The sequence below is a fragment of the Triticum urartu genome, chromosome 5A, assembly GCF_056163025.1.
Source record: "Triticum urartu cultivar PI428250 chromosome 5A, HENAU_Tu73, whole genome shotgun sequence".
NCBI classification, from domain to species: Eukaryota; Viridiplantae; Streptophyta; class Magnoliopsida; order Poales; family Poaceae; genus Triticum; species Triticum urartu.
In genome coordinates, this window is record NC_141877.1 from 443154238 (window position 1) to 443179289 (window position 25052).

Here is a 25052-nt window from a genome sequence, read left to right on the forward strand (position 1 = left end):
CCATGTTCATGAGACCGGTTCCACCGACAGACATGCAACTAGTTTTGCATAAAGGTGGCTGGCGGGTGTGTGTTTATCAACTTTAGTTGAATCGAATTTGACTGCGGCCAGTCCTTGTTGAAGGTTAAAACAGCAAACTTGACAAATCACCATTGTGGTTTGATGCGTAGGTAAGAACAGTTCTTACTAGAAGCCTGCAGCAGCCACGTAAAACTTGCAACAACAAAGTAGAGGACGTCTTACTTGGTTTTGCAGGGCATGTTGTGATGTGATATGGTCAAGACATGATGTGATATACGTTATTGTATGAGATGATCATGTTTTGTAGAAGTTATCGGCAACTGGCAGGAGCCTTATGGATGTCGCTTTATTGTATGAAATGCAAACGCCATGTAATTGCTTTACTTTATCACTATGCGTTAGCGATAGTTGTACAAGCAATAGTTGGTGAGATGACCACGATGCTATGATGGAGATCAAGGTGTCAAGCCGGTGACGAAGGAGATCATGACGGTGCTTTGGAGATGGAGATCAAAGGGACAAGATGATGATGGCCATATCATGTCACATATTTTGATTGCATGTGATGTTTATCTTTTATGCATCTTATTTTGCTTAGTACGGTGGTAGCATTATAAGATGACCCCTTACTAAAATTTCAAGGTATAAGTGTTATCCCTGAGTATGCACCGTTGCGACAGTTCATCGTGCTGAGACACCACGTGATGATCGGATGTGATAAGCTCTACGTTCACATACAATGGGTGCAAGACAGTTTTGCATATGCGGAATACTCGGGTTAAACTTGGCGAGCCTAGCATGTACATACATGGCCTCGGAACACTGGAGGCCGAAAGGTCGGACGTGAATCATATAGTAGATATGATCAACATAGAGATGTTCACCATTGAAGACTGCTCCATCTCACGTGATGATTGGACATGGTTTAGTTGATATGGATCACGTGATCATTTAGATGACTCGAGGGATGTCTATCTAAGTGGGAGTTTTTAAGTAATATGATTAATTGAACTTAATTTATCATGAACTTAGTCTTGATAGTATTTGCATATCTATGTTGTAGATCAATAGCTCATGTATAGCTCCCCTGTTTTTTTTGATATGTTCCTAGAGAAAACTAAGTTGAAAGATGATAGTAGCAATGATGTGGACTGGGTCCGTGATCTGAGGATTATCCCCATTGTTGCACAGAAGAATTATGTCCTTGATGCACCGCTAGGTGACAGACCTATTGCAGGAGCAGATGCAGACGTTATGAACGTTTGACAAGCTCGGTATGATGACTACTTCATAGTTTAGTGCACCATGATTTATGGCTTAGAACCGGGACTTCAAAAATGTTTTGAATGCCATGGAGCATATGAGATGTTCCAAGAGCTGAAAATGATATTTTATACTCATGCCTGTGTTAAGAGGTATGAGACCTCTGACAAGTACTTTGCCTACAAGATGGAGGATAATAGCTCAGCTAGTGAGCATGTGCTCAGAATGTCTGGGTGCTACAATCACTTGAATCAAGTGGGAGTTAATCTTCCAGATAAGATAGTGATTGATAGAGTTCTCTAGTCACTATCACCAAGTTACTAGAACTTCGTGATGAACTATAATATGTAAGGGATGACGAAGACGATTCCCAAGCTCTTCGCGATGCTGAAAACGACAAGGGTAGAAATCAAGAAATAGCATCAAGTGTTGATGGTTAACAAGACCACTAGTTTTAAGAAAAAGGGCAAAGGGGTATAAATGGAACTTCAAGAAGAATGGCAAGCAAGTTGCCACGCCCGTGAAGAAGCCCAAAGCTAGACCCAAACCTGAAAGTGAGTGCTTCTACTGCAAAGGAAATGGTTACTGGAAGCGGAACTGCCCCAAACACTTGGCGTATAAGAAGGATGGCAAAGTGAACAAAGGTATATTTGATATACATGTTATTGATGTGTACTTTACTAGTGTTCATAGTAGCCCCTGGCTATTTGATACCAGTTCAGTTGCTAAGATTTGTAACTCAAAACAGGAGTTGCGAAATGAATAGATATACTAGTTAAGGGCGAGGTGACGATTTATGTTGGAAGTGATTCCAAGGTTGATAAGATCACCATCGCACACTCCCTTTACCTTCAGGATTAGTGTTGAACCTAAAATAAATGTTATTTGGTGTTTGCATTGAGCATGAATATGATTGGATCATATTTATTGCAATACAGTTATTCATTTAAGTCAAAGAATAATTGTTATTCTGTTTACATGAATAAAACCTTCTATGGTCATACACTCAATATAAATGGTTTATTGAATCTCGTTCATAGTGATACACATATTCATAATATTGATGCCAAAAGATGCAAAGTTGATAATGATAATACAACATATTTATGGCACTGCCGTTTAGCTCATATTGGTGTAAAGCGCATGAAGAAACTCCATGCGGATGTACTTTTGGAATCACTTGATTATGAATCATTTGATACTTGCGAACCATGCCTCATGGGCAAGATGACTAAAACTCCATTCTCCGGAACAATGGAGAGAGCCACTGAGTTATTGGAAATAATACTTACCGATGTATGCGGTCCGATGAGTGTTGAGGCTCGCGACAGGTATAGTTATGTTCTGACCTTCACAGATGATTTGAGCAGATGTGGGTATAACTACTTAATGAAACACAAGTCTGAAACATTTGAAAAGTTCAAAGAATTTCAGAGTGAAGTGGAGAATCATCGTAACAAGAAAATGAAGTTTCTACTATCTGATCGCGGAGGCGAATATTTGAGTTACGAGTTTGGCCTTCATTTAAAACAATGTGGAATAGTTTCACAACTCACGCCACCTGGAACACCACAGCGTAATGGTGTGTCCGAACGTCGTAACCGTACTTTATTGGATATGGTGTGATCTATGATGTCTCTTTCCGATTTACCACTATCGTTTTGGGGTTATGCATTAGAGACAGCTGCATTCACATTAAATAGGGCACCATCTAAATCCATTGAGATGACACCGTATGAACTATGGTTTGGCAAGAAACCTAAGCTGTCGTTTCTTAAATTTTGGGGTTGCGATGCTTATGTGAAAAAGCTTCGGCCTGATAAGCTCGAACCCAAATTGGAGAAGTGCGTCTTCATAAGATACCCAAAAGAAATTGTTGGGTACACCTTCTATCACAGATCCAAAGGCAAGATCTTTGTTTCTAAGAATGGATCCTTTCTAGAGAAGGAGTTTCTCTCGAAAGAAGTGAGTGGGACGAAAGTACAACTTGATGAGATAATTGTACCTTCTCTTGAATTGGAAAGTAGCTCATCACAGAAATCAGTTCCAGTGATGCCTACACCAACTAGAGAGGAAGTTAATGATAATGATCATGAAACTTCAGATCAAGTTACTAACGAACCTCGTAGGTCAACTAGAGTACGTTCCGCACCAGAGCGGTACGGTAATCCTGTTCTGGAAGTCATGTCACTAGACCATGACGAACCTACGTACTATAAGGAAGCGATGATGAGCCCAGATTCCACAAAATGGCTTGAGGCCATGAAATATGAGATAGGATCCATGTATGAGAACAAAGTATGGACTTTGGTTGACTTGCCCAATGATTGGCAAGCCATAGAGAATAAATGGATCTGCAAGAAGAAGACTGATGCTGATGGTAATGTTACTGTCTACAAAGCTTGACTTGTTGCAAAAGGTTTTCGACAAGTTCAAGGAGTTGACTATGATGAGACTTTCTCACCCGTAGCGATGCTTAAGTCTTTCTGAATCATGTTAGCAATTGCCGCATTTTATGATAATGAAATCTGGCAAATGGACGTCAAAATTACATCCCTTCATGGATTTCTCAAAGAAGAGTTGTATATGATGCAACCAGAAGGTTTTGTCGATCCTAAAGGTGCTAACAAAGTGTGCAAGCTCCACCGATCCATTTATGGACTGGTGCAAGCATCTTGGATTTGGAATATATGCTTTGATAGTGTGATTGAAGCATATGTTTTTATACAAACTTTCGGAGAAGCCTGTATTTACAAGAAAGTGAGTGGGAGCTCTGTATCATTTCTAATATTATATGTGGATGACATATTGTTGATTTGAAATGATATAGAATTTCTGGATAGCATAAAAGGATACTTGAATAAGAGTTTTTCAATGAAAGACCTCGGTGAAGCTGCTTACATGTTGAGCATCAAGATCTATAGATATAGATCAAGACGCTTAATTGGACTATCACAAAGCACATACCTTGATAAAGTTTTGAAGAAATTCAAAATGGATCAGTCAAAGAAAGGGTTCTTGCCTGTGTTACAAGGTGTGAAGTTGAGTCAGACTCAATGCTCGACCACTACAGAAGATAGAGAGAAAATGAAGTCATTCCCTATGCCCCAGCCATAGGTTCTATCATGTATGCTATGCTATGTACCAAACCTGATGTGTGCCTTGCTATAAGTCTAGCAGGGGGTACAATAGTGATCTAGGAGTAGATCACTGGACATCGGTCAAAATTATCCTTAGGTACCTAAAGGGGACTAAGGAAATGTTTCTCGGTTATAGAGGTGATAAAGAGTTCATCGTAAAGAGTTACATAGATGCAAACTTTGACACTGATCTGGATGACTCTGAGTCTTGATCTAGATACATATTGAAAGTGGGAGCAATTAGCTAGAGTAGCTCCATGCAGAGCATTGTAGACATAGAAATTTGCAAAATACATACGGATCTGAATGTGGCAGACCCATTGACTAAACTTCTCTCTCACAAGCAAAACATGATCACACCTTAGTACTCTTTGGGTGTTAATCACATAGTGATGTGAACTATGCGCGGATCACTTCACCATCACCGTCACCACGCCGTCATGCTGACGAAACTCTCCCTCGAAACTTTGCTGGATCAAGAGTTCGAGGGTCTTCATCGAGCTGAACGTGTGTAGGACTCAGAGGTGTCGTACGTTCGGTGCTTGATCGGTCGGAACGAGAAGAAGTTCGACTACATCAACCGCGTTGTCAAACGCTTCCGCTTTTGGTCTAGGGTATGTGGATACACTCCCCCCTCTCGTTGCTATGCATCTCCTAGATAGATCTTGCGTGAGCGTAGGGAAATTTTTGAAATTGCATGCTATGTTTCCCAACATTGCTCGCAAGGCTTCTTATGATGTGTATTACCGAGAGGGCCCAAAGATACCTCTTCGATACTCGGAGTGACAAATCCTAATCTCGATCTATGCCAACTCAACAAACACCTTCGGAGATACCTGTAGAGCATCTTTATGATCACCCAGTTACGTTGTGACGTTTCATAGCACAAAAGGTATTCCTCTGGTATCCGGGAGTTGCATAATCTCATAGCCAAAGGAATATGTATTTAACATTAAGAAAGAAATAGCAATAAATTGAATGATCAATATGCTAACCTAACGGACGGGTCTTGTCCATCACATCATTCTCCTAATGATGTGATCCCGTTGTCAAATGACAACACATGTTTATTGTTAGGAAACCTTAACCATCTTTGATCAACGAGCTAGTCTATAGAGGCTTACTAGGGACATGGTAGTTGTTTATGTATTCACACATGTATTTAAGTTTTCGATCAATACAATTCTAGCATGAATAATAAACCTTTATCATGAATAAGGAAATATAAAATAACAACTTTATTATTGCCTCTAGGGCATATTTCCTTCATGATCCTGGGACAGAGGGATTGAGAGGATGGATCTCGGTGACGGGTGGATGGCGTTCGTCATGGGAGGATAGTGTGTAATCATGGAGTGCAAGTTGTTGTGCGGCTGCGTGGCGACCCTCGACTGTAGTGTTGAGATGGAGGGCACGTGTGCCACTGTGTCATGCTTCACCATCATCCCACCTATCTTGCTTGCAAGGCATCATGGTCTCGATGGGTTGGGGCTCTCCTCCCGCACACTCTTCTTTGTCGTGTACAATAACCACAACGGCCCCTAGGCATGCTCAACGCTTGGTCTAGAAATCCCTTGAATTCGTTGCCCAAGCCGAGTCCTGTGATCTGAAGGTTTGGTCATCATGCAGATGTCAAATTATTGAGGGAGGTTTCAGGTCGTCCTAGGCAAGGAGATGAGGCTGGCCATTAAGGATCTGTGGTGAAGGTCACGTCGTCTCTTCTCCTGGCTCCGATGTACACTGCTTCCACTACTAATGTTTTGAGTTCTTTGATCTGAGAAAGAACCATGGGGAGGTAAAGTTTTTAACCCAACATGATTTAATTACCCTTTTCACTTTGGTATTGTAAGTACATAAGCATTCAGTTCTTCCATATTTTGTACAATGATGCAATTCACTCCTTACATGTAAACAGTGTCAGGTCTTACAGATGGATTATGTTGGCTTGGTTTGCTACAACTTATGCCCCTTTACGAGAATAGTGGATATCGATATAATATCTATGAAGTGCATTTTTGAATTATGTAGAAGCTTCTAATTGTTTACAATGAGTATGGGACATAAACCGATGCGCCTGGTTTGCGCTTTGTGTTTCTGTCATGCCCTATCTTTAGAAGGCACCGCGATGAATGCTAATTTGATAGAGGAGAATTAAGCAAGCGATTTTATGTGCAATGCTTTATACTTAATGAAGATTGATAACCGATTTATGGTTTATTCCACTTTAGTTAGGAAAGATGCCACTACTAGGGAAAACCCTAGCAGTAGCGCGGGTATTTTGCCTATCAGTAGCGCGGGACGACGCGCTACTGATAAGGCGCTATAGCTAACGTGTAGCAGTAGCGCCTGTCGTCCCACACTACTGCTATACATGGCTAGTAGTAGCACGCTTTAGTGAAGAGCGCTGCTGCTAATATCTGCAACGCTTTTTAGCAGGAAGCGCTACTGGTAAGGCAGCGCTACCGCTAACTTTGTTCCCCTCGCTACTGCTAGTTTTTTTTAGTTTTTTTCTGCATATTTGTTTTGTATTTGAATAGGCTTTATACAATAATCTTTAGCATATCATACACATACAAATGTAATCAAACATATACATACAAATAGTCTCATCAAATCATGCCATCATCATAATAATCATATAATACAAAGTGGTATCTCGTCATCATCTCGAAAATAGCGATACAAGTCTCGATTACTTGCAACTACATCGTCATCCATCTAAACAATGATATACACGAGAAGAGCTATCACTTTGAGTGAGAGCGAAACTATGCAGTACAGGAGTTTGTATCCCTCTCTCGCATTAGCGTGAACCTAAACTAACTACTGGTTGTCGCTCGGAAATCAGAAACCGGTACACCTGGGCCTGACATTCCGACCACTCGTCGTATACTCCTGGCATAGCACTTCTTCGCCATGGATGATCTATACACCTGCATCATCACATGAGTCGATAATATGCAACATATATAGTTGAGCAATAGAAAGAGACAGACTTGGCAAAAATAGAAGCAACATATCATAAGCATAAATAACAAAGTTCATCGTACCCAAAATGTCCTAACTAGAGTGATCTTCGCTAGTCGAGGAGGATGGTTTAATTACATCACAAATAAAGTTTCGTTGTGCATAATTCAAAGTTTTGTCATACAGATAGTATGGACTAAACGGACACATTGTCATATATCGACAATCACTCCATGTCGTGCCATCCATCCAAGTCAGGAAGATAGTCCCCGAGCTTAGTGAAAGGCTTCAGGTCAAGACGCTGAGCGGCTACGCGTGTTTGGACGTCTTCCCACGACATTTCTCCTACTTCGTAGAACATCCCTGCTTTTCCGACGACCTCCTTCATGATGGTTTGGGCAAGTTCGCACTGGATGTGATAGAACTCAGCTCGAAGCCGATGATCCTCGATATCTCCTAAGTTCTTTGTCCATTGCAGAATATGGGCGTCGCCGGATCTAGGTGAAATGCGAAGGTTCTGGTGATCCCGTCTGTACTCCAGCATGTGGTGTAGGACATAGAATCCATCATTAAGAGAATCACTCGGTTGCCGGATGCAGCAGAAGTCGATCTTATGGCTGAAGGCGGGCCTGTCGTCCCTTTTCTTCTTGTCCTTGACCTCTCCACCCCGTGCGCCGTAGTAAAACATAGCACTGTCGAGAACAGACTTGATGTGGGTGTAATCCTTTTTGTTAATGTTCTTCGATGAGTCCAAGTAAAGAGCGTGGGAGTATCGGGGGTAGAGGATGATGAGGACGGCGCGCCCGCCGCTGCGCAAAATAAGTACACCTCAAACTAATTAGCCTCCACCGTGTAAATGAATGATTGAAATCAAAGGAAGGATATCCGCACGGATGACTTACAGGGGATGATAAGGCACGAGAATCGCCTCCTTGTCCTTATTGGCGAGCATGAAATTGGTGATGTATTCCCTCGCGTATTCATGGTGCTTTGCACAGACTCCCAAGAAGCCCTCGTGCATGAAGTACGGGTCAGCGACACAGATATGAGGTATCTGCTCAACCCCGATGAGGTAGTTCATGTGCAAAGCATAAAGGCAGACAAACGCAAAATCCAGCTTCTTCAAGTGAAACATGTCGAAGATGTAACCGAATCGAAGGAAGAACTTCTCCGCGGGGAATGTGTCGACGTACGACAATCCCCGCGGCATGTTAACCACGTAGAGTGGGTATCCTGGTTTTTTTGAGGTGATGAGGCCTTTCTCTATCCGCAGCACATCGTCATTAAGTCTCCTTAAATCGCTGAATCTGGCCCCTAGCGCTGCTTCAGGTAGGATTGGTTGACCGGGGATATGCCATTTTGCCGCACCGGGGATATCTATACGGTCTTGAACCCGAGGCTGCTGAGGCGATTGGATCATAGAAGCAGTTTTTTTGCCTTTCCTCGGTCTCTTCCCAGACTTCTTTACTACTGGAAGGTTGTCCATAATCCGTTCAGACTCCGGAGGCGGCAATTCAGGCACCGACTCATGACGCTCAAACCCTAAGTAGGCGCCAGTATTGACATACTATTGAGTGTCATCATCATCATCATCATCATCATCATCATCATCCTCATCTATGGCGACGTCACCAGCGACTAATGGAGTAGGTGAGGTGTTGATGTTCATACCTAACTGCATGCTCGTGCGTGTGCTCCTGGCCGCCTCCAAACGAAGCAGACTCTTTGGCCACAACAGGACCCACCCATTGCAACAATCACCAAGCCACCGCGGGGTCTCGTCATCATCCCCCACTAGTACCAGAGGAGCCAAATTCTCGTGGCCCAGTTTGACAGTGGCCATGGAAACCTTGAAGACGTCCGGGGGGGGGGGTCGGCCGGCTGTGGAACAATGGTTCCTTCGGCTCCATTATCGTCGCCTTCCCCACGTCCACCTTCTGGTCGCCGATGGTGTACGGGGTTTCGTCGGCCTGCAAAGAAAAGTCTGTGATGTGAGACATCCGAAAGGCAATGAAAACGGGAGATTATACATTTATTGAAGGGGGCCGGTGTGACAGATACCATGAGGGCGTCGAGCTCAGCCAAAGACGAAGCACCGCCGAGCACGTCCGGTGCCGGAGCAGGTGCGGTAGCAGGTGCAGCTGCAGGTGCTGGTGCAACGCTAGTCGAGCTGCTCCCCAAGAAGTCAGCAAGGGGAAAGTCCGCTTCATTTTTTTCTGGATTTTTCCTGGTCCAATTAAAAACGGTCGGAACCAAGGAAGTAGACATATCTACAACCACCTGTTTTGCGGTAGCTACCGCTGTTGCGACTGTCTGAAATGATTTCTTCTCAACCGCAATCTCAACCTTCTTGTCGATGTTTTCTTCGGTTAACCTCCGTCTTTCCTTTCTCTCCTCTGTGGTCTCACGGTAGTACTTCTTCCATGTGGCGTCGTCTCCGACACCGTCTACGCGTTCATACGACGGTCGAGTCTCCACCGGGAGTCATTTCAATATGTTCAACGCCCGGTTGAATGGAGTGTCCCACTTGGGCCTCGCCAACGCCTCATACGGCGAGTCGCTTTGGGCCGCAATCCTGTGCTGCTCTCTCTGCAAAAGGCACAAGGATCATTTACAAATATGACTAACGTGCAGTTGAATTGATCAGAAACTAAAATTACCAGTAGTCTCATGAACTCCGTCGTGACCGCGTTCGTCTCGAAAACCTTCTTCACTGGGTCCCAACGATGTCGGGCCCTGAGGACGTCACGCTCCTGCGGTACGGTGAACTCCACCAAGGGGTTTGGGATGCCCAGACTCGCGGCTTCCGCGTCCTCCTTGGCCCATATGGACCTCTATAACATCCCAAATTTCCAATTTGGAATGTTATGCATTAGATCATCATTGCATATCATATTTTATTGCATTTTGGTTTGATCCTAGAAATTCTATGCAACTCAAGGACCCACGAAGAGAGTTGGGGATTTCGTTATTTTCATATTTGAGTTTTCTCAAGTCTTGAAAAGAGGATCGTCTGATTTTAATTATTTTCTCTTCAAATATTTCTTTTATGAAAAATAAAAGAGAGGGGATAAAATGACTTCCCCAAAATAAAGAAATATTGGAGATTTAATATTAAAATCAAATAAGATTTTATTCAGAGTTTTTATTGCTATTTTATTTGAATTAGGAAAATGTGCATTTTCAAAATTACATTAGAGGCCCAAATAAATATTCACCTTGTCCGGTAGATTTTTAAAGGACAGGGAAAATTTATTTCGGGATTTTTGGAGTCCATTTAGTATTCTTTTTCTTTGTTTTTGTGTGCGTCAGAATTTTTTTTTAAAAAAAAGTTAACCGACCTAGCCGGGCCGTACCCGACTAGGACTCGCCCGGCCTGGGGCTTTAAAGCCCGCGTGCCCGAGCCCCGCAGCCCACCAGCGCCGCGCCGCCGCCTCGTAGCCGCCGCCACCGCTCGCCCTTGCTCGCCGCAAGCCACGCCGCCGCCGGAGTCGCCGGACCCCGCCGGACCCGAGGTAGCCGCCGCCAGTTTTTCGTTAGAAACCGATCTTTTTTTATAAACCCTAGTTTCGGTTTTTTATTTATTTTAATCAGTTTAGATCGGGTTTTTTCGGTTCGGTTAAATAGCGGACATTCGTCCGTATGTTCGTTTTAACGAATAGTTTTTGCCCGTTAGTCACAGACAGAGAACGTTCGTTCGTTAGCCTGTTCGTTAGTTTTTATTTTTCTCGGGTTTTTTTGCGATTATTTTCGATCGCGATTTCTGATCCGATTCTCGTTTTAGTTTACCTTTTTCGCTTGTTAGTCGGAATCAGGCGATTCAAGCGCCTAGATCTTCGTCTCGAAGCCCTCTTTCTGTTTAACCAACTTGAACAAGATTTTGAAACAGTAAAATTTGACTTTAGTTCAGATTAGTAATCGGATCTTGTTTCTTTCGCAGTTTGTGTTTTGTTGCTTCGTTCGATTTGATTCTTTTTGCAAACCGGAGTTTTTAAGTTGAACTTTCTGGTTAGATCTTCTTATTTAAGTTTTACCCGTGCTTCTAGTTGAGTGCTTATTGTATGCTTGTTTGTTTGCGATAGAGTACCCGGAGTGCGAAGCGTGCTACTACGAGTCTCTAGGTTTTGCAGATCATTAGCAAGGCAAGTAACACTTTGATCATACCTCTTTACTACCCAGTTTTATTGCATTAGATCAGTCCTCAAACAATTGCATGGTTAGGATCTAATTTAAATTGTGGGTTTTGGGAAGTAGATGAGGTAGTACCTACTCACATGTTTATTATCAAACCTATGGGAGTTACTTCTACGTTGCTTATATTTGCTATGCTATGCTCGTAGACATGGATTGGGCTTCAGAGTATCCATGACAGTGGTGAGTTTGTTAATTAATGGTTCAACTTAAGGTGGCAGCATAAATACACCTCTGGGTGGATTGCTTGTGGGCACCTGGAGAACCCAGTGTTATCCTAGGATATCCCGGAGGACCCGTGTGATCATCCTATGGCCCGCCACCCAGACTCAAAGGGATCATAAGATTATTCATGCTAGAAACTTCCGTGTGCAACCACAAGCTATTATGGGCTCTAGCATAGTTGAGTAAGTTGCGTGAAGCTCTTGAAGAGGTAGACTAGCAGATGTAGTGGGTTGTAGGTGGTATAGTCTACCCAGAGTAGAGAGTTAATGCTTCAGAAACACTGTGTCTCAAATCTACGACCATGGATGTATTCGAGTCTTGTGGGGAAAAGTGTGCAAACCTCTGCAGAGTGTATAAACTAATCATGGTTAGCCGTGTCCCCGGTTATGGACATCTTGAGTATCTAGTTCTTGGATTATCATGTGGATCTCATCACTCTTAATTTAAATTGATTGGGTTAATGATGATGTTTAAATGGGATTGAGTTGGAGGAACCTTCTCAATGTTTAACAACTACCATGATAGTTAAATAAAATTTATTCCTTTGTTGTAGGAAAAAATTGGCTTTTCGCAAAACATGTTAAACATACAGCCTCCACCAGCCATATATGCATGTAGTGATAGCCATTATTCTGTTCATTTTTTCTCTTGTGTTACATTGCCAGCATATTCCATGTGCTGACCCGTTTCAGGCTACAACATATCATGTTGCATACTTTTCAGATGACGGGTAAGGAGCCATATAGGTCGTTGTCTTTCACTCAGTGATGCCGTTGGAGTTGATGGACTCACGTTATCTTCCAAGCCTTCCGTTGTTATCGATTTAGATGGCCTTAAGCCATATTTATTGTTTTATGTTCTCTTTTGAGACATTCTATGTAATAAGTGTGTGATTGCTACTCTGTTATAAATCCTCAAGTACTATGCGTGTCAGCATTACCGATCCAGGGATGACACTGATGCACAGAGATCGGACTGTTTGAGGTCTGATCGCTACAAGATGGTATCAGAGCACATGCTGACTGTAGGACACGACCACTAAGCTAAAAACCCTAGATCACTACTCTCTTCTCATTTCTGACACCTCTCCATTTTCTACTCTTTAGGATGACGGATGCAAGGAACAAGTTTGCACAACCGGACGAAGACACCCCCTTTGGACGACCCTTGAAGGAAGTCACTAGGTACATGAACATCGAAATACCAAGCTTCACCGGGACCTACAATGCCACTTTACCAGAAGAGGAGCGCTGGATGATCCAAGTTCAAATTCCAGAAAGGACGTTCACGCCAGTCACCGCGCCCATAGAGTTTTCCTTTGACGCACCCACCTGGAGTCTAGGCAAGAGTATGGCTGCCCACATCATCATGGGACGCATTGGAGAAGTTTACCATAAGGATCTCAAGGATACTATTTACTAGATTTGTGGCCGCCGAGATGAACAATGGGAGATGATCAGCACCAGGAAGGATAGATCTATTGCCGCTTTCATCTAGGAGTTAAACCAGCACATTCGTCGCCAGGAGAATCAGATGTGCGCAGGCATGATAGATCTAAAGAAGGCAATGACAAGGATCACGGAGCTGGAGGAAGAACTCAAGGCTACTCACGAAGATTACGAGGAGGAAATCGTCGTACTAGTGGAGAAGAATGACGATCTGACAAGAAAGCTGGGAGTAATCATGGGAGACCCCGCACCAGGAGGAGAAGATGACGATTCCACCTGCCCGGAGAACTATATCATCATCGACGACACCGACTCGGACCCCGACGATAGCGATGATGACTTTTTTGATGAAGCTGGAGTAGATATTATGGAGTCTTCTACCGATCAATTTTTGTAGTCGGCCACCATAACAGTAGTAGTATCCCCCATGTATATAGTATAGTCCGAGCACTTTTGTAACGCTAGTTAGACCGATGGTATGCCCTTGTGAATTGATTGAAGTGATATGATTGTGTTTGTCTCATGTGCATATGGGTAGTGTTTTTCCCCCTAGACCCCATTCTACTCTGTTTTCTCATCTTTTCTAAACCCATCAGATGCCTCCAAGGCGCGACAATGGATTTGCTTTCCCACCGGAGCTCACCCAGTTGATCCAGCTGCAGAATGCTTTGATGCAGATACTAGTCCAGAATCAGAATCAGGGGAACAACAACAATAACAACAACCCACCACCACCACCACCTGTTGATCACTTTGCCCGATTTCTAAGGCTAAATCCGCCGGTGTTCTCCAGTAGCACCGAGCCAATAGTGGTAGATGATTGGCTCCACAAGATTGGAAGGGAGTTGACCATTGCAGAATGCACAGATGCAAAAAGAGTGCGTTTTGCCTCACATCAGCTTGATGGACCCGCAGCAGCATGGTGGGAGAATTACACTGTCACCTATCCCATTGACACTATTATGTGGGACCAGTTTCAGCAGGCCTTTCGCACATCCCATGTATCAGCAGGAGCTATGGCCATGAAGAAGCGTGAGTTTCACAACTTACGCCAAGGAGGACGCACTGTTGGCCAGTATGTGGATGACTTTAGCAAGCTAGCACGTTATGCCCCAGATGATGTTGCTACGGATGCAGCTAAACATGAGAAGTTTTTGGAAGGATTGAATGATGAGCTGAGCATGCAGTTGATGGTAGCAACTTTTAATAACTACCAACAGTTGGTAGATAGAGCTCTCATGATTGAAGGGAAGCAGCAGCAGATTGACAACCATAAGAGGAAGTATGGACACGGGAAGTATAATTCTAGAGTTCAGCAGAGACCCCGTTTTACCCCAAACTCGGGAGGACCCCTTTAACATAACCATGGAGGTCACAACCACAATGGAGGGATTGCGCACAACCATAGTGGCCCTAGGAATGCAAACGGTAATGGAGGAAGCAACGGCCAGAACCATACCAACCCCGCAACGCCCGCCAAGAAGGATCTAAGTCACATTACTTGTTTCAAGTGCGGGAAGAATGGACATTATGCCACAGAATGTTCCGAAGCAAACAATGGAAATGGCAATGGAAGCTCTGGGAAGAAGCCCAACCCCTTCAACATGGGACAAGTGAACCACGTTAGCGTGGAAGGGATTGAAGCGCAACCCGATGCAGTAATAGGTAAGTTTTTGGTTAAGTCATTTACTGCAATCGTTTGTCTTGATACTGGTGCATCACATTCATACATATCAAGGGTTCAGCACACGCTCAGCTCGATGACATCCGCGTTCATCACACGTTCAGCTCGATGACGTCCTCGCCTTCTCGATCCATCAAGAGGGGCGAAGTAGTAGATAAGGTCCGGCAGCACGACGACGTGGTGACGGTGTTGGTGAAGAACAATCTCCACAGGGCTTCGCCTAAGCACTACGAAAACTATGACGGAGGATAAACTAGAGGGGACGGGGTAGCCTGCACACGGCTTGGTGTTTCTTGATGTGTTTTTGGTGCTAGCCCTGCCCCTCTATTTATATGTTGAGCCCTGGGGTCGAAACTTGGAGCAAAAGCCTCCTCAAAGTCGGGTTTACCTGAAAGGCAAGAGTCCCACTCGGACTCCAGGACCAAACGCCACAATCCTACGCCAGGGTCTCCGGCGTTTGGCCTCCGCAAAACTCCTTTTGCACCGACTTATAGCCCCATGGGCCTGACCCCTTGGCCGAACCATATCATCCAATATATGAATCTTTACCTTCGGACCATTCTGGATCTCCTCGTCATGTCTGTGAACTCATCCGGGACTCCAAACAACATTCGTCACCAACATACATAACTCATATAATACTATCGTCAACGAACGTTTAAGCGTGCGGACCCTACGGGTTCGAGAACCATGTAGACATGACCGAGACACCTCTTTGGTCAATAACCAATAGCGGAACCTAGATGCCCAAATTGGCTCCTACATATTCTACGAAGATCTTTATCGGTCAGACCGCATAACAACATACGTTGTTCCCTTTGTCATCGGTATGTTACTTGCCCGAGATTCGATCGTCGGTATCTCAATACCTAGTTCAATCTCGTTACCGTCAAGTCTCTTTACTCGTTCCGTAATACATCATCCCGCAACTAACTCAATAGTCACAATGCTTGCAAGGCTTATAGTGATGTGTATTACCGAGTGGCCCAGAGATACCTTCTCCGACAATCGGAGTGACAAATCCTAATCTCGAAATACGCCAACTCAACAAGTACCTTCGGAAACACCTGTAGAGCACCTTTATAATCACCCAGTTACGTTGTGACGTTTGGTAGCACACAAAGTGTTCCTCCGGTAAACGGGAGTTGCATAATCTCATAGTCATAGGAACATGTATAAGTCATGAAGAAAGCAATAGCAACATACTAAATGATCAAATGCTAAGCTAACAGAATGGGTCAAGTCAATCACATCATTCTCCTAATGATGTGATCCCGTTAATCAAATGACAACTCATGTCTATGGCTAGGAAACGTAACCATCTTTGATCAACGAGCTAGTCAAGTAGAGGCATATTAGTGACACTCTGTTTGTCTATGTATTCACACATGTATTATGTTTTCGGTTAATACAATTCTAGCATGAATAATAAACATTTATCATGAAATAAGGAAATAAATAATAACTTTATTATTGCCTCTAGGGCATATTTCCTTCAAATTTATGATGGGATTCCAGCTTCAATCGGTTCCAGTCCCATGAATCAAAATCATCCAATAGCCTATACCATGCCAATGCTTTTCCCTCCAAAGATAAATGGAATAATTTCTTCTTAACTTCATCCATCGATAGACTTGCAAGCTTGAATAATCACAAAGTTCATCCAAATAGATTAAGTGCATATCAAGATGTATTGTTCCATCTTCTGCATAGGGATTAACATGCAATTTTCGAAAAATACCAAGAAGGATTTCATAATAAATATTTTCAGTATGTAGAGGCTCAACTCTTCCACTTGTGTTCAAGGCTAAGATACCCCAAACAAACCTCTCAAAGGATTGTCTTCCATAGTAACAAGTGAGGATAAAGTTCAACACATATAATTAATGTTCACTAACCAAATTTCACTTACCAAGAGCGATTCACCCCCCAGCAATGACCTTGATGACCCACAAGTATAGGGTATCGATCGTAGTCCTTTTGATAAGTAAGAGTGTCGAATCCAACGAGGAGCAGCAGGAATCGATAAGCGGTTTTCAACAAGGTATTCTCTACAAGTGTTGTAAGATAGTTTTGACAGATAGTTTGATAGCAAGATAATCGGTAACAAGTAACAAGTAACAAAAGTAGCAAGGTGCAGCAAGGGGGGCCAACCCTTATTGTTGCTAAGGACAAGCCGAAAGTACTTCTTAGAGCGATTAAAGCGTCCTCAAGGACACACGTGAGTTTCATCTAGTTACGTTCACCACGATTCATTGACTCGTGTGCATTGCTTTGATAAGTTGTTATGTGGGTGGACCAGAGCTAAGGTGTTGTTCTTACTTGAACAAACTACCTACTTATGATTACCCCCTCTCGCAAGCATTCACAACTACAAAAGAAGAATTAATATAAATCTAATCAGAGCATTAAACAAAAGGATCCAAATTAGCCCATTACGAAACATCGCATAAACTAGGGTTTAGGTTTCCGTCACTCCCACAACCCATCATCAACAAACTAATCCCATAATGCCTCCCCCTACACCTAAACATGATGAAGTGTCATGTAGTCAACTTTCACACGACATCACTAGAGGAAGAACGACATAACACATCATTGAAACATCGAACGAAAATCAACTTCACATGATTACTTATAACAAGATTTCTCCCATGTCCTCAAGAATAAATGGAACTACTGACAGAGCATGATTGTGTTCATGATCAGAGGTTAGGGTTAGCTTCAGAGGCTATTGCATTGAGCTTGGCACCAATGTTCATGAGCTGCACCATGTGGTGGCCGTCTACTTCAGGTCATCGTTCGTGGTGGACTGCTACTCCTAGAGGTGTATCCAGTGATGGTTTCATTAATAAGCTCGAGCGGTCGCCATATCTAGGGGTACCTAGAGCTGTCCTCCCGTAACGAGGGTAGTGGAAGGAGGGAATGTGGCGGGTCTAGCTCTTACCCTCACAGATCCAATAAGCCCTAGGAAAACAAGACGGATTTAGTGCTTATTCGTCAAGATTTTCTTACACTGCTTTAACCTCTGTTGTTGGAGCTACCCCCTCCTCCCGGCGAGCTGTAATGAATGCTTAGGGTGGATCAACAACCTCTCTAGTGGTTTCGCTAGCTTGTTCGTGATGCCCTCTTCTTCAACCTTCACATGTAAGTCCCTCTTCTCCTTGCCATAGGACGGCTCTAGCGAGGTCATTGATCGCTTCAGGATCCAATTGTATTCTTGTTGTCTTTTTTGGGGCCCTGATTGCAAAATGGACGGACCTGATTGTAAAATTTCCCGAGCGCCAAGTACCGCGACCGTTACACGCGTCGGGTTGGAACCTGGCCACGGTTGCCGGTACGTTTGGCTGGGTGGAGCTCGACCGCGTAGTGTGATCTGCCGGAAACGGTTCGATTGCAGGCCGTGCAAAGCCCGGGGACGTTCCGAGGTCGTCCGCGAGCCAGCCCGTTGCCCGATCGGTCGGCCGACCCGACCCATCCCCTCCCTGCCAGGATATCTCCCCCCGGCTCGCCGTCTCCACCCTTCACCCTCCCTCCTCGCCCTCGCCGTCCCCCACTCCAGCCTCGTCGCCGGCGATGACCGCGTGTCCCCAGACGCAGACCCCGTCCCCGCGAGCATGAGTCCCCCGAACCCCGTCCCCGCGCGCATGAATCCCCCGAACCCCGCCCCGCTCCTCTCCCTGCGCCCCAGCAACCCCGCCGTCCCCCTCCCCCGCCGCCACCGGCGCCCCCACCCGCCCCGCCCGGCGGCCGCCAACACCACCGGCGCCGCCTCGCCGCAGGAATGGTTCCGCCCGCGCCGCCCGGCCGACTCCGACCCCTCCACCTCCGGCGGGCGCGTTGCGGCGCGCGACCCCGGCGTGCGCGTCAAGGCCAAGGACGGCGCCGAGGAGAAGAAGGGGGAGCGTAAGAGGAGGTGGTGGGAGCGCTGGTCCAGGGACAAGGAGAGCTACCTGGTCGACGACGTGGAGCCGCTCCCGATGCCGTTGACCATCCCGGGGACCGAGCCGATGTCGCGGGAGGAGCTCGACCGCCGCCTCAGCTGCGACGTGAAGATCGATGTGGGTGCTCGGTTGCGGTGTCTGTGGTTTCGAGTAATTTGGGGTTGGATATGGTGCCAATTCTGAGATGTTTGTTTGTGTGGCTTTGGATTGTAGGAATGCAAGATGGTTTCGTACGAGTGGACGGGCAAGTGCCGGAGCTGCCAGGGGTCGGGACTGGTGACCTACTTCAGGAAGAAGGGGAAGGAGACTATCTGCACGTGTGTGCCATGCGCTGGCATTGGTGAGATTTCTTGGTCTTCAATTCATTACTCAGCCTTGGTTCTTATTGTTAGGAATAGCACAGGCCAAAGGAAGGGGAGATAGCAAGGCTTGCTATCTTGCTAGAAGTTAATGCTTTAGCTTGAGTTAAGGCTTTTTTTTTTGCGGGGATGAATTCTTATTTCGGAAAGATAATTTGCCGTACAACCTTGACCGGCAGCAAAGCTGTCACTGGTGGAAGCCCGTTGTGGTTATGAAATATGAACCTCCATCTCTGTTTTTAAGTTGCAGAAGCAATACTATAAATATTTCTGATATAGCAATGACACCAAGTTCACGATGATCGTGCATATAACCATTGGTGCTACAGTGATTAGAAAAACTCACATGTAGAACTGGATCAGTAGTCCTTGGGTAATTGCAGCGATGTCAATAAATTTTGTGGTGCTCGAGAGCCAACTAAGGATTCATAAGAAAACTTGTGATACTCCAATAATTGGTGCACAATAAACACTATACTCCTGATGTAAGCTGAACCTGAGTTAAGCATCTTAGTTGCAATCCTAGCAGAGGTCGTAATACTGATGACAGCTTATTTAATTTTTTAAATCAAATGACTATATTTAACACACCACATTTTGGTGAGATTGGGTACTGCATAAAACTACATACAGTGCCACAATTATGTTGCTCTTGACATGTAGATGAATAACAAGTCAATTATGAGGCAACTGGGGCTTCTGTTAGCCTAGAATCAATATGCATTAGTCTGTCGTATCTATTCAGGAATAACTAGGTTTCTAATCTATCTTACATAAATGTAAACCGTATGATGTGGGCATTTCCCATATATGGATGTACCGATGATATAGCAATGTTCCAACAAAAGAACAATCGTGGAAATGTGTTCTACAAAACCAAAGAAAATAGAGAAATCTGCCAGAGATTATAAGTTATAACAATGAAGCAAAACATCTGACACTTAATTCTGTGGACATTATGGTTAATGACAGATAGCTGGCAGATGTTATCTGTCTTTCCAATCTACGAAGGTGCATCCTGGTCATGGAGATCTCTTTGATTTGCATGACATGACAATATTATCTTATAAAGAAATTAATAAATACAAGCACATCTGGGTTCCTGCATACCTCATGCACCTTCTTTGTATACATAGTTACATACCCCTCTTATTTCCATACCCTCCCCCACCCCCACCCAACACCCCCTTCACCCCAGTGGTACCACTGAAAACAATAGCATGTCACCAGTTCCCATCCTACGAGCCTTGTTTTTCTACAGACTCTCCCCATCTCTTGTACTCCCTCTGTAAACAAATATAAGACGTTTTAGAGACTTGACACAAGTCTCTAAAATGTCTTATATTCATTGTTTATAAGGCAGTAAGGCAAGCACCACCTGCTCTAGCGCCTAGGTGATGCCTAAGCGCCTAAGGTGGGCATATTTGTAAGGTGCTGCCAGGGCGCCTTATCGCCTAAGCGTCCAAGGCAGGACGCCTTAAAAACAATGCTTATATCTGTTTACAGAGGGAGTATGTTAAAGAGTAAGAAAAGAATTTCTCACGCAATTTTTACACCTCTCATGCCGCTGAAAATATAATTGTTTTTATTATAACTAATACTCTCTATATTTGATGAATCTTTATTAGATATAATTGTATCTCTTGTACAAATGTAACACCTGTAATATCTAGATTTTGTCCATCCCCAGTGTAATAACTTATAAGTTGGTCCCCATGAAAAACAAGTGCTATCTGTTCTCTTTTTCCCTTGATCAATTTGCACATTATAATCTTGTGCCAGCAAAATAAGGAGTCAAGATATTTTTTTCTCCTTATTATTGAAGGAATTTCTAGTTTTTTTGTTTAATAGGATTGATCTGGGATTTTTTAGCCTTAAAAGCAATGAATTGCCTTGAATGCCACTTGTTATTTGTAATTTTATATTTTACATAGATAAGACATGTGTTATGACCGGCATATTAGGGGCTTAGCCCAGTTAGTTATGGCCCAGTTTATCTTATCGTTATTAGGGGCTTAGCCCAATCATCTTATTAGGGGGATTATATAAACTCGTGTAAGGACCCGTTTTTGGGGTAAGCAAGATGCAATCATATTTGCTCGGCTTCCTTAGGGAGTCGGGAGACCTAACCCTAGCCGCCGCCCTGCTCTCTCTCTCTCTCTCTCTCTCCCTCTCTCTCTCTCTCTCTCCCTCTCTCTCTCTCTCTCTCTCGCGCGCGCGCGCGCACGCAACGACGGCGCCCTAGCGCCGGCGACCACGCCTTCCTCCACGCCATCCCTCCTTCCACCCCTACAATCTGAGACCACACCTTGGTAGGGATCCGATTCCTACCAATTTGGTATCAGATAGCTTCGGTGCGATCATGTCCTCGCCGCCACCCACCCCGACCCTCCCGCTGCCGACCGCGACGACCGCCCCGATGGCCACCACGACCAGCGCCCCGCTCTTGCCGGTGCCGTTCACCTCCGCCGCGCCCGTCCCCGTCGTCTTCACCCTGAAGGAGATGACGGCTGCCATCCGGGATTTCACCCAGGCGGTCACGGGCATCTACACATTCCTCGCAAGATCCTATGGGCCGCAGCCGCCTGTGCCCTTCGCCACCGCAGCAGCCGCCATCCTCGGCGACCCCGTCGCCGACGCCCCGCAGCAACTGCCACCAGTGACGAACCCCGGCGCCTCCACCATGCAGCAGGGGCAACAGCTGCAGCCGCCGTCACTGGCGACCGCGGCCCTGGGCATCCCGACGATGGGCCCGGGGGTGCCCATCCACCAGGTCCGGTTTCCCCCGTCGCCGTCTCCGTTACCGGCTTGGCTCGCTGGGTCCCTTGAGCCGGTCTACAGGACGGCCTCGGTCGGGCCGCACGTGCTGCCCCCGCCGGCGACGCACCCGGCCATGCAGTTTGGTGGGTCCTCAGGCTCCGCCGAGCCCTTCGCCAGCGTCGACGGGCCCCTGTTCCAGGGCGGCACCTTGATGCCCGCCCACTCGACCCCATTATCCTCGCTACTTCGTGCTGACGAGGCGCACCCGCCCGTCGTCCACGTCCAAACGCTGCCGAGATTCTCCAAGCTGGAGTTCGCGACCTACGACGGCACCGTCGACCCCCTGAATTGGCTCAACCAATGCGACCAATTTTTCAGGGGACAGCGCATGCTCGCATCCGACCGCACCTGGATCGCCTCGTATCATCTCCAAGGAGCCGCTTAGACGTGGTACTACGCCCTCAAACAGGACGAGGGCGGCATGCCATCATGGGAGCGCTTTCGCGATTTGTGCCTCTTGCGCTTCGGTCCGCCTATACACGGGAGCCATCTGGCGGAGCTTGGCCGTCTTCTATTCCTCACCTCGGTGCAAGACTTTGCCGACCGCTTCCTGGCACTGGCGGCCACGCCCCAGGCATTTCGGCTCGTGAGCGGGCTGAGCTCTTCGTCGGCGGTCTATCGGACCACATCCGCGTGGACGTGGAGATGCGCGGGCCACAGGACCTCCAGACGGCCATGTACTACGGCCGCTCATTCGAGTGTCGCGCGGTGGCCATCCAGCAGGCGCCACCGCCCCGGGCCGTTGGGCCCGCCACCCTGGCCGGAAGTTCCCGCGCAGGGTCGGCCTGCCTAGGCTTCCATGGCGCCCCTCGCCGCGGCTGCGGCACGTCCGTTCCGCCGGCTCACCCTGGCCGAGCAACTCAAGCGTCGCCGCCAAGGGTTGTTCTTCAATTGCGACGAGCCCTACGTACCGGGCCACGTCTGCCCACGACTCTTCTACCTGGAGGCTGCGGACTACATTGAGGAGGACCCCGCTGCCGCCGGGCTCGGCGACCAGCCCGCCCCAGTTGACGCGGAGGTGTTTGGCGACCGTTGATCTTCCTCGCCTTCTAGTCTAGCTCGAGGACGAGCTGTTTGTGCAGGCGGGGAGAGATGTTATGACCGGCATATTAGGGGCTTAGCCCAGTTTATCACATCGTTATTAGGGGCTTAGCCCAATTATCTTATTAGGAGGATTATATAAACTCGTGTAAGGACCCGTTTTGGGGGTAAGCAAGAAGCAATCATATTTGCTCGGCTTCCTTAGGGAGCCGGGAGACTTAACCCTAGCCGCCGCCCTGCTCTCTCTCTCGCGCGCGCACGCAACGACGGCGCCCCAGAGCCGGCGACCACGCCTTCCTCCACTCCATCCCTCCCACCCCTACAATCTGAGACCACGCCCTGGTAGGGATCTGGTTCCTACCAACATGTATTTTGATTAATAATAAAATTGCATATAAGCTAAAGAAATATCAAGAATGGCACACGCTATTATACAAACCCTCCAATAGAGGCCCCACCTACTGCACATATTCATTCTTCTCAAAAGTCAAAATTGTGATATTAGGTAGTATGGCTACCCATACATCTTCTGCCGATTATTGTACAACTAATTTCACTAGCAAGCGCCCAAGAACCTAGAAACGAGCAGAAAAGCAAAAGTAGCAAATATGAGAACGGGGAGTGTGAATTTGGGATTTTCGGGTAGTGGGAACTTGGATAGGAAGTTGATTAGACGGAAGAAAAGCTATGTTTGGATTTGAGTCCTCGACCAGCTCGTCAAATCTAAGCTAGTTAACCCACACATATGGAACTCGACAGTTCTCAAGGCCATGTTGTGTCCATGCCAATTACTGCCGACGTCGACCTCAATCTGGAAGGATCCACGATCTCTTCATTCATAGTGCATCCCCACCTGTTCTGGCTCTTGAATTTGTTTACAGAATCCAGATTCCTTGAGCCTAACCAAGGGTAGTGGGAGGTTATGCTATATACTACGGACTATCGAAGATGTTGGAAAAGGTGCAAAAATGCTAAAAGGTACAAGGGGGAAGGGGGTGCCTGTCTTAATCTGAACCACAACGCATTGATATGTCATCAGATTACTCAGCTGTTTTTCGTTTTCTAGCGGAACCCTGAAATGCATCAAATGTTGTACTTAACTGTAATGTGATATTAACTAATAACGACCACAACTAGTACTGCAACTATTCTGACCTGATAGGCTGATACATGGAAGGTTAAGCTCCTGATGAGATCTGCACATGACCTGGAGGTGTCTTACATAATTGTATTCCTTTTTGGCCAGTGGATGGGTAGTTGTCATGATTGTTGGCTGATGCTGCCAGATTGTGTAGGCTTTGTTTGTCATGGAACTGTAAATAGCTCAGGCTAATAAGACCTTCCAGTAGAGCTTGTGGGGATAAATTCTTGACATCTTGTTCATACCATGATCCTTTTTTTTTTTCCTGCTATGGCATTCAGTACATTCCTTCTGAAAGAGATCTAGGTGCTGACTTCTTTTTGTGCCTATTGGATGGCATCTTGTTTGTTTTGTAGGCTATGTTCGGAAAATTACATACCGAGAGGGAGCTGAAAATCTGGATGAGTTAGACAATGGGAGACCACCATAATTTGTCGGTGCTGTCTGTTTGGGGGCGGTAATTTTATTAACTGGCGTTGAATAGATTGTGTTTACTACATGTGATTCTTTTCACTACACAATTTCTGTTTCAGGCACGGTACAGGACAGGATGCCATTCTTTAAGCATTGTAAACTTTTCTTTTCTGTCTAGTTATTGTACACGCTCTTATTCTTCACTTACAGATGTATGATGAAAATTCACAAAGAAGGAAAGAATAAAATATAAGAAATCGCTTTGGACCAGTTCTCAAGGAACCTTTTGGCATGTATTGCCCCACCGAGCAGCTTGGATGAGATTCTTGGTTTGCAATGTTTATCTGGTCCATCTTTGCCCTCTTTTTTGGTTCGAGGTTCCTTTCAGTGCAAG

The 25052-nt window shown here is 45.6% G+C and overlaps 1 protein-coding gene and 1 pseudogene across 1 annotated transcript; both read left to right on the forward strand.

Moving 5' to 3' along the window:
- Positions 1-12555: 12555 nt before the first annotated feature.
- Positions 12556-13652, forward strand: LOC147971826 (uncharacterized; annotated as a pseudogene).
- Positions 13653-18355: 4703 nt separating this feature from the next.
- SCO2 (protein disulfide isomerase) lies at positions 18356-24928 on the forward strand. Its single transcript, XM_048674539.2, has 3 exons — positions 18356-19000; positions 19097-19223; positions 24601-24928. The coding sequence occupies exons 1-3, from the start codon at positions 18557-18559 to the stop codon at positions 24672-24674; spliced, it is 645 nt and encodes a 214-aa protein (XP_048530496.2). The 5' UTR covers positions 18356-18556; the 3' UTR covers positions 24675-24928.
- Positions 24929-25052: the final 124 nt, after the last annotated feature.